The sequence below is a fragment of the Galeopterus variegatus genome, unplaced genomic scaffold, assembly GCF_000696425.1.
Source record: "Galeopterus variegatus unplaced genomic scaffold, G_variegatus-3.0.2 Scaffold4487, whole genome shotgun sequence".
Lineage (NCBI taxonomy): Eukaryota > Metazoa > Chordata > Mammalia > Dermoptera > Cynocephalidae > Galeopterus > Galeopterus variegatus.
Window position 1 is genome coordinate 138,074 of NW_007730598.1, and position 11,068 is coordinate 149,141.

The following is an 11,068-nucleotide window of genomic DNA, read 5'->3' on the forward strand; positions in this document are numbered from 1 at the left end:
CGGCGGCGCTCCCGCCGAGGGTTCGGATCCCACATACAGACCGGTTCCCGCTCACTGGCTGAGCGAGGTACGGGCGCAACACTGAGGGTTGCGATCCGTTGCCGGACACGAAAAAAGACAAAAAAAAAAAAAAAAGTTTGTATGAAATGGAAACAACCTCTCCAAAGTGGGTCTTCAAAGATGGCAAAGTACTGCAGAAGAGCTTCAAATGTAGGCGTTTTTTCTATGGTACTTTAAGTGTAACAGATGGATCTTTATAATTAGCATCACATTTACATTTTTCTCTTCACACACAAAAAAAGCTAATAATCTTAGAAGAAGTATTAAAAGGCATCATTTCCTCATATTTTTATTGATATTATTTATAATTTGTATGCCAAGTGTTCCTCATGGCACCTCCTACTTCCAACCCTCTCCTAGGGGATGAGCAAATTTACAAATGAGGGGATGAGGAGAGTAGTTACTCAGGAGACAAACTTCAAAATGACTATAGGACTTGAACTAACTGGAAGGCCCTGATAAAGTGGAAGAAATATGGAGATTCGGATAAAACTTGAAGCCCATGGATGCAATATGCTCCAGCAGAGTCTTATCTTTTGTGTACATTTCTGAGATTTCCACCCTCTCCTTAGGCTATATAACTCCCACCACTCAGAAGGATCGTGAGTTTAGAGGTGATATTAAATAAATGAAATAATTAAACAAATTGCCCTCGCAGGCAAGCTCTCCTGGTCTATAGCTGGAGACAGCAGTTGCATGAACTAGGATGGGTGCAGGGGTCAAACAGACACCATCTACAAAGCGCACAAGGAGTGAGAAGAGGTCCTGAGCATGGGGGAAAGCATACCCAATGGAGCTGGACCAGTGTAAGCAAGGCTCATACTCCATCCTGTGTACAACAGCTAGCGTTATAACCTTCATAATCTTCATAACTTCCTGTGAGGCTCATATCAACCTCATTTTGTAGACAAAGAAACCAAAACTTAGAGAAGTGAAACATTTTGCCTAAAGTAGTCAGGTAAAGTGACAAAGCCAAGATTTTTATTTAGGTCCCCTCCAACAGCAAACGTCATGATTAAAACTAGCATGCCATTCTGACCTGCCAACTACATGCGATAATTTAGCTCTGGTAAAGGCTTCGCTTTTATTCGTTCACACCCAGTCCTCCCTAACCAATAACATAACTTTGCAAGTCACCTGAATAGGGATTAGGAGTACAATCAATGACCATGAAACAGAGAAGATAAACTGGTCCACAGGGAAACTGAACCTTTGACCTCAAGCTCTCCAGGGCTGAATTCTAACCAAGTCAGTTAATTAGCCACAGACTATTAAATGAACAAATTAAAGTGCAAATCCTTTCAAACCACAGCTCTGATCTGACCCTTTATAGCAGCACAAAATTAATATGCACTGATTCTGAGTGTGCCCCATTTAGTACAGTGCAGGCCCTCTGAGTATCCCAAAACAGATGAAATAATAAGGGAGAATTATAATCTTTTTTTTCTTAAACTTTCTCTTGTAGCAATAATGCCTATACTTTGCTACATCTGTCTTTTTTTTTTTTTTTTTCCTGCTTTGAAAATTATATATCTAACCAAGGTACCAGGGTCTTTAAATGAATCCTGGTCAAACTACCAATTTTTATCAGACTCATTTAACTCCACCACATAGGTAAAACCAGACCTAAAATTTTTGAGTTGGAGAGTACCCCACGGAAGTTATTGTGTGTCCTAAATGAAAAGCCACACCACACATGTAACAGTTAAGATCTGCGCAGAGACTCAGAGAGCGTGACAGAGGAATCCCCTCCCCTTGACCCATTGCTACCAAACTTCAGGGCTCTTCAACAACACAGAGCACATTCTGCACACAAGGCTCAGTCTCACCCACCCACTTCTCACCTGATGCAAAGTCACCCAGGGGCTGGATTCTTGCAGGGCAGGAGAGGACCAGAGAAGGAAGCAAGAAGAGGGAGATACCTCCTACACCTAGCACAGTACTTAGGCCGTTGCTCTTCTCCACCTTCCCTAAACTACTGAGAATTCTGAAAGGGCTGGAAAGTGAAAAACAGAGAGGAAAGAGAAGGGAACCCACTGGGGGCTGCCCTTCCGTTCCTCCTCCTTCAGTCCGGACCCCTTCATGTTGTCCTCCTATCTTCATTCTAATTCCCTCACCCAGAATATCCAAGTCACTCTTTTCCCAAACTCCTGCTCTCCTTCATTGCAGCCAGGCCCAGCCGCAGCAATCACACGTTCAGAACTGTGGGAGTCTCCTGCCACTTCTCAGGAGCAGTGCGAAGCCACAGATCTCAAAGCTATAGGGTTTCAGTGAGAGTGTATTTGTTGGTTGCAGTTAATTTGAAAGCAGGACTTTTTATAGAAATGACTATAAAAAAAGATGACTAAGTTTGATAGCTCGGTTATACAGGGTATATTGTGAGGTAAATAGACTTTTGTCTGCTGGTCTTGTTTCCTAAATATCGTAACATAACATTCTGAGTTCCAAACAAATACATTTTTGGAACTCAACCAACTTCTGTGTAGGAGCTTTGCCTATACTGCATTACGCACATTTATTCAAGTAGAAAAATGGGGAAGTGTGCAAAATAGAGAAGTGTACATTGAAGAGGAAAAAACAATGTTACCTAAAGAATTGGCACAGTGGATAAATTATGCAATTATGAATAATAGAATCAGGCATTAGACACAATAGAAATTCATAATTCATTCTAATATCTCTACTTTTATTTTCTGTAAACAATGTATGACTTAATACACAAAATTGTTACAATCACTTCCAGTAGCAGCTCTAGATTTAGAAATGGAAAAGGCTTATTAAGAGAAATCACATGGCTAGAATTCTTTTTAATGGAGTCTTTGGTTGTTCAAACCATCTTTCATGAGAAAACTCTAAATCCATAAAGATGAAATGCTCTTTTAATTTACTGATGTTAATCCAACAAGATCATTTGGAAATATTTAAAATGCCTATAACAGAAACCATTTACTGGAAGGCTATAATGAATTCCTTTATGTGTTTATTTCAGGACGAAAATAAGAGTAATGATCTGTTTTTTTTAAAGGGGGAAAAAAACTAATGGGATTAAATGTGCAATGAAAGGAATTTGGGGGGAACTTGGCCAATTGGAAGTTGGCAAAGCAATGTAAGCAGATGCACTAAAAGTCGTCCGATCTGGGAAACTAATCTCAGTGCTGTCATACCTTCTCAAACTGCCCCAACTATGTGGACTCAAAAATGGAAACTTACTCCTAGTTCGCAGCTTTAATAAAGCCAGGGGAAGTGCTAGTTACCTCACAGAGAGAGGAAGCTTTTCAACTGCATTTCATGTCTCTCCCTCCCACAGACACAGAGATTCAGATCAACTGGAAATGGACTCTGAACCAAATGACCAGTGATATTCCTTACTATGTTCTATTACAGTTATATTGAAACATACGCCAAACACATATAGCTTTGAAATGTACTTAAATGGAAAACCAAAGAAATTAACACCTAATTCTAAATCAAACAAATTAATAAAGTCATTTTTATTTATACAGTTTTAAAGTGTTAGAGTTATAATCAATGGATACTAATATGTCATGGTCAAGAGCATAAATGAACATGGTGTTAGGAATTATGAAAAAGTAGTGTTGATAGAAAAAGCATTTTTTCAAGATTGCAATCACTAAGATTTTTCTACAATGCCATTTACAAAAGTTGATTTACAATTTTGTTATTTAAAAAATATTTTGACTGAAATATTTAACATTCACTTCGAAGTTTAGAATTAAGAATAAGCCTAAATTTATGGAATACACTGCCCTGCCTTTAATTTATATGATGGAACTTGTTTTCGGGACAGAATATAAGAGAGATACACAGATAATGAGCCAAATTATCCAAGCAGCTAAGTTTTCACTACTATAGACACTGTTGGGTGCTACACTAAAAGCTAAATGGTATTGTGGCAACCTAAAAATGATTGCAATATCTGAGACTCAATTGCCAAGTCCACCCAAGGTCAATGGTCAAGGGTTCAACGATTCTGATGTGAAAAAGAAATAAAAGGAATTTCAAACTATGATTGAATAAATTGGTAATTTCCACTAGCTTTGCATCGGATTTACCATCGCTGGTTCCTTATTGTGACATCTCACTTATCCACAAATATTTATCTGACAATATCCTATATTTGGTACATAACTAGAATCAATGAGCCAAGTCACGAAAGTCAAGCAATAAAACTCTTCTTTACTATGCCTTAGAGAAGAAACTCTTACACCATCAACTTTGCAGATTATTTGCTTTTACATCTTACCTAAAAATATTATGAGCTTGGTGACCTGTTTTCTAAATCCAAAGAATGTTAGAAGCCAACAAGTCACGAAAGTCAAGCAATAAAACTCTTCTTTACTATGCCTTAGAGAAGAAACTCTTACACCATCAACTTTGCAGATTATTTGCTTTTACATTTTACCTAAAAATATTATGAGCTTGGTGACCTGTTTTCTAAATCCAAAGAATGTTAGAAGCCATATGTAAGTGGGTTAGGACTTTACAAGTTCTTTGAGTGCCAAGAGAAGATGCGCAACAATAGTAAAGAAAATTAAAAAATCTGTTAAAACTGACAGAAGCTTAAAAAGCACCATAATCTGGGCAGACAACAATAAGACCTAATACAACTCAGCAGGTCCCACTGGCATCATGGTGTGACAGGCATGGCAGAAGAACTGATGTTCATCCTGATGTTCTCATTCATTCAGAAAAGTTCATACTTTGGTTTAGTCACTTCAACAAGTTATAAAAGTACTAATTCATTTTAGAAAGCTATCTATTTAAAAGGTTCGAAACAATATCTATATATATGCACATGGGAGGGTGTGAGATATCTGTCTAGATATAGACACAGATGCACATATCTGTCTCTATCTCTATTTCTGTATATCTTCTATCTATCTAGACATGCTTAGATCTTAAGAACTTCAAGCTGATTTTATCTGCACTCAGTGCCCTCAGAATTATGCAATGGGTAGCTTCTTGATTTAAACCTTAAATACTGGGGTCTTGGTAGGTGTGATCCAAGTGAATGCCATTTTTGTAGGTCAAAACCAGTCAAATATCTGCCATTTCATGTGGCTCTAGCTAATATACATTTCAAAGCATTGAGTCATTTTGTGATTTGTACATCTTCTCCATTTTATATTTTACTTAACCCAATTATAAAATTAGATTAGATTATAAGCATACAGTAGCTGGATAGTGGGGACCCAGGCATGGAATGAAAAATATAATTAATATTCTAATGAAAACCATAGTTATGAAAAAAAGGCTGACATCTGAAAGGTCATATTTAGGATCCTCAACTACAACAAATCTACCATGAAGAGTTTAATTCTAACTCACACTAATATTGTATAGTACTTTATTTCTACTACCCAGAAGATAGCTGGGATGTAAACACAATTGCTGGCTTCTTCTGATCACCCAGAAAATGTGAGCCAGAGCTCAAGTGGAAATTGCCAGGTTTTTCTCCTAGTCGTGGGCTCCATTTTGTTTCTCTGTTTATTTATTTAGCAAGAGGGGAGAGGTAGTTAAGAATAGTTTGCAGAGCCAATGGAAGAAATTATTAAGTTTGTTCATATTTCTAGTTTTAAAAAACCCCTCAGCTGTTGTTTTATTTTGCAGGGACTAAGATATTGGGTAATTAGCAATGGAAAAACCTAACATCAATTGGCATTATGATTTTATTATAAGTAAATTTCTTTCCAAGTTGGATATATACCTTTTGATCTAAGAAGATCAGGATTTATAGTCATTGATAATCTTTTCTGAGAAACAACTGGCTTGTATTCAACCTGTTACACAACGTAGCCACAGAGAACTGTTCACAAAAGCCACTATACCAAATACTCACACTATTTGTAGACTATTAAGTGAGCTTGTTGTGTACTTACATGTATGTTACTCAGAAGATTAAATTAGTACATTTTGAAAGTACATAAAAGCTGTTTATAACCAAGCATAGTATTATAATGATAATTTAATTCTTTGTATATTCTACCTACATATGCTTCTACTGCTAGTATTCTCTTTCCAATAAATCCCATAATTTAGGGTTAAGACAAATATATTTTTTTCCTGTTTGTTTTTTTTAAGCTTTATCAAATTATACCCTTCACTAATTTTCCTAAAGACTCAAGTGTATTTGAACCATCCTGTTAAATATGAGGAGAAAAATCCTATCTAAACATAATAATAAAACTACAGAAAGCAGAAGTGTAAAACTACAGGAAATATACGTACATGTGTGTATTGCTCTTTTGAGAATAGATGGACTTAAGAAATATTTTTGGACAGGGGCCATGAACTGAATGATTGTGTACTTCAAGGAGCCCCAAGAGGCCCCCTGCACATTAAAGGAACAAAAGCTTTCTATGAAAAATTTGTTATGTACAGCTAACATCAAGTTAAAAAAAAAAAAAGAGTATAAAACAGAGACCTTAAAAGAGGTCAAAAGCATTACACCAGCTGGTCCCACTCCCCACCGAGCTGCAGGCGGAAGCGAAGCAATCCACAGGATACCTGCGGTTCAGTCCAAACACGCTTCACAGAGAAAGAAAATCAACACGGCAAATGGTTTGCACTGAAAAAACCATCTTCGGCAGGTCCTGATTACTATTATAGTCAAATATTTAGTTCTAGTACTACCAGAACTTAATATCTGAAATATCTGAAATGTTTGCCCATACTAAGCCACTTAGCCCAGGTTTTAATACAAATCACCGAATTCAGAAATATAGCCTTGAACTTGGAGAAGAGAAAGTGGGAGGTGGGTATTACACATTTTGGTTAATGCAAACGTAAAACCACAATTGCCAATATTACACAAGTGCCTTAAAACCTAAGGTCAAGCGGTAGGGAGATGCTCCTCCATTTCTTTACAAATCCCAGTGCTTCTCACAAGTCTGTTGGAGTGGGGGTGCAGGGCTTTGATAAGGACCATTAGGACGATGTCTAGACACTGGACGTCTCACACACGTGCCCCCTCTGCAGCCTCTTTCAGTCTCCCTCTCAAATATTGGAGTTAAAATGTTGAAGCCTTGTGTAATGTTATTCAACATACAGAATACAGATGCTCATTTGAGCATCACATATTGCACACAGGTATGGATATTCAATGTGGTATTCCACAGATATGTACAATCACTTATGTTTCAATTTTTTAAAAGAAAGATGTTGATGCCTGTGATTCAAGGTAAAGGAAGAGCGGCAGGCATAACGGCCAATGCGTAAACGTAGGATAAGTTAGAAACAGACATGTCCGTTGATTGTATTAACTGACACAGGCACTCAGCTAAAAGACAGGACATCCTAGTTCCTTTCCCTTTGTAGTGCCCAGCTCTTCCCTACTGTCTGTCATTCTTCATCCATCCGTCCCAGTTCCCTACCCCCAGAGAGCTGACCTCATTGCTACCCTGCAGAAAGGAAACAGACAGCAAGCCCGAGGCAGCCTGGGGAAAACCGAGATGCCGAGAGCAAAGAGGTCTCCCTGGAATCCTGATCTTTCAAAAGCTTTTTAGGGACACTTGGGATAAAAAGCCTGCTGATTTCGCTCCCCTATATACACCAGGCAGAGGAACACACAAGGCCATTCTGATATTGGCCTTACCTGGGAGTTGGGTCATAAATCCTGATCTTTCAAAAGCTTTTTAGAGACACTTGGGATAAAAAGCCTGCTGATTTCGCTCCCCTATACACACCAGGCAGAGGAACACACAAGGCCATTCTGATATTGGCCTTACCTGGGAGTTGGGTCATTCTTCTACCGAAAAGAATATATTTTCACTGGCTTGACTTGAAGATTCACATTTAAGTGATGATGTGGTGGTGCTGGCTTAAAACAAGGCTAGTTTATTCATATAAAATAAGAAACCTATCATGGAATGTATATGAGTGCAAAAAAATAAGGCAGCATCAGTCAAATTAAGAAAGATTAATTAAGCTACACCAGTTTTAGGAATCTATGGTATTTTTATTGTTAAGCAAGCCTTGAAATATATCATGATGAGCATTTAAACTCATACAGTGCCTTTCATCTAAAAATACAGAACCTTTTATCTCAAAAAGCAAATAAAAACTTTTATGTATCATGTTTTTTATAGTGCTTAAATTTAAGAAAACCTTATGTTAATGATCTCACTTAATTTTCATTAAAATATTTGACATTGGCAAGGCAAGTGTTATTACCCCATTAAGGAGTACAAACCAGGGCTGGCTGGTTAGCTCAGTCGGTTAGAGCTCAACCTCATAACACCAGGTCACAGGTTCAGATCCCCCTACCAGCCAGCTGTAAAAAAAAAATAAAAAGGAAGTAAAATGGATACCAGAAGAAGCTAAGCGAAAATCCACACGGTGGTAATGAGATGTTTTACGTCTACCTCGTCACTGGCTACCTGTTCTGAAGTGAGTCTCTTGCCTTCCCTAGGGAAGAAGTCCATTTGTGCATTCTTTAATTCAACACCATGGGTATGGGTCGGACAAAACAGACAGACTGACTACTGCAAAGTCTTCAGTGGGAAAGGGCCAAAGTCAAGGTCAGGCCCAGGGGTTTGAATGTCTACAAGTGATTACCTGGGTGTACTTCAATTGAGCTCCCTAACTGCATCTTCCAGGCAAATGCAATTGATTTTGGACTTACTGCTTTAAATGCTCTAACCCAGCTTCCCTCCATCCCTGGAGATAATCAGGAACTGATGTAAAACTGAAAATGTAAGGAATGTTAGAACTCTACCAGTGTAATCTTCTAATTTGCATCTGTTGTAAATTATTATAATTCTACAGGACGGGTTAAGAACCCAGAAAAATGAAGCTAATATTATGGACACCTGTAGTTAATACTTTAAAACATAATCCAACACCATCTGATCTTCTGAGTTGATGATATTATTATTTCTTCTCTCTATAACATTTCCTTAAGAGTTGTAATCAAGGGATGCCTGGGCAAGAGTTATGTTCATTTTAAGTACAGTACTTAAATTCTTTCTGTAATTCCATTTTAGCACCACCTGATTAACATTAATACTTTAAATAGCTGCCTTTTGCAGATAGAATGACTTTATTATTATACATTTTCATCACTTTTGGCTTCCCACTGATATTACTCAGAGTGGAGATATAATATTTTCATCCAGTTGGTCACAATGCTTATAATTGCTGACATTTTAACTCACGTGGAAAAATAAATGCTGTTATTCTATTATTGTAGAATGTCTTTCACTTTTTTCTTTTTATTAATGTCACTTTGGAGATTCTGTTAAAAAAAAGTCAAGTGGTTTCAGTTGTTTAATGTCTAAATCATTTAATAAAATTTACTGAGCACAGGAGTACACTGAGCACTCCACCTGGAGCAGCTATACTCCGGTAAGGAGCTGCAGGCCCCTTATCCAGAACTGTGATCTGGGTTAGACATTGAAGAATACAAGAAGCAGAAAAGTTGAAGTTTCAACAGCATGCTCTGAAATAACTGAATATAAAGACATACTCTGCTCTCACCAAAAGAGGATAAGGTGTGGCTTTGTTTTGTAATGTAAAAATACTTAAATTATTTGGGTAACGAATCCCATTTTCCATTTTGTCAAAAATAATGATCTTCATTCTAAATTTCCAAGTGTTTCATTAGTTCTGGAGAGAAAAGATATGCTTGTCACAGCAGCAATGACTCCTGCTTACAAGCCTAAGGAAGAGAATGGTTTATGAGAATAATAACCCAGTTTTATTTCACTAAGGAACAAGGCTTTCACATCTCTTGTTATGTCTTGCAGTAAGTGTAAGGTATTTATCAAATGTTACAGAACATTTGCTTAATCTGCTCTAGTCATCAGTGGCAGATAAGATTACCATGTGAGAGGGTAGACAAGGATAAGTTGTTTATTCTAACCACATTCAAGTCACATGGCCTACGCTGTTATTTAAATGAATAGAACACATATGAAAAATAAAGTCACAAATATTTGATTAAATTTCTGATGAGCCATATTGTGTATAAGCATATGCACACATGCCTCTGAAACCCACACTGTCATCTCCTAATCACAATACAGGACACAGAGATTTGACTGAAAGAGGCTGAAGGTGACAGAAGCTGGAAGGCATCGCTCAGTGTGGCTAACAAGGAAAGAGAAGCAGTCCAGCAGCGAGCACGAGAAGGATACAAGCTTCTTGACCACAAAAGCCATCGCGGACTCACATCTAGACAAGGATCAGTTTCATAAAAGTGTTTATTAACCAACCTGAGCCAAATCTCCTGGGGAGAACTTGCAGACTGGTAGAAAAGCAAGTCCCTTTGGAGATAAATATATTCACTCTTCCAAACTTCAATGGATTGTTTAGAAAATGACTACTCAAAAATTTGACTTTACACCCAAATCTGCAAAAGGCTGAAGCTAAATAGCAGAAATACAAATTTTCACTTCAGATTAATTGGTAAAAGTCAAGGGATCAGTGTATTTCCTTGCTTGAAGGAAATTATTCGTGACAACATTTGGACTAAAATTCTAGATGAAGCCCAGAGATGTAAAGGGTTCAGGGAAGTATGTGAATATCGATGCTAAGTACATATATCACGGACATTGGGTTTAACTCTGTATTTCAAAAACAAATATAGAAATAATCTCAATCCTAAGAAACCCTGTCAGAAATAGAGGAAGAGGCACACATCCCAACTCACAAGATGAGTAGTACCTTGACATTAAAATAAGTCAAAGATATCACAAGAAGAAGAACTAAAGACCATTATACACAAATACCAGTAGACACAAAAAATTCTTAATAAAATATTAACAAATTGAATCCAATAATATATAATTAGGACAATATATCATGATTCAGTGGGTTTTATTCTGGGAATGCAAGACAATTAATGTAATTCACCATATTAATAGATTTTTGACAAACGTGCCAGATAATTCAATGGGAGAAAAGATCGACTTTTCAGCAAACGGTGCTGGATCACCTGAATATCTATATGGAAAAAAAAAAAAAAGAACCTCATACCATATTCAAA

General features: G+C 37.3%; 1 protein-coding gene across 1 annotated transcript in view; it reads right to left on the reverse strand.

Moving 5' to 3' along the window:
* Positions 1–10,241, reverse strand: part of LOC103603177 (lipoma HMGIC fusion partner-like) — a 94,538-nt gene extending 84,297 nt beyond the window's left edge. Inside the window, exons 1-2 of the mRNA XM_008587662.1 lie at positions 10,105–10,241; positions 1,905–2,056 (exon numbers count right to left, since the gene is read on the reverse strand). Of these exons, the coding sequence (XP_008585884.1) occupies positions 1,905–2,056; positions 10,105–10,241 (289 nt within the window). The remainder of the gene's footprint in view (positions 1–1,904; positions 2,057–10,104) is intronic.
* Positions 10,242–11,068: the final 827 nt, after the last annotated feature.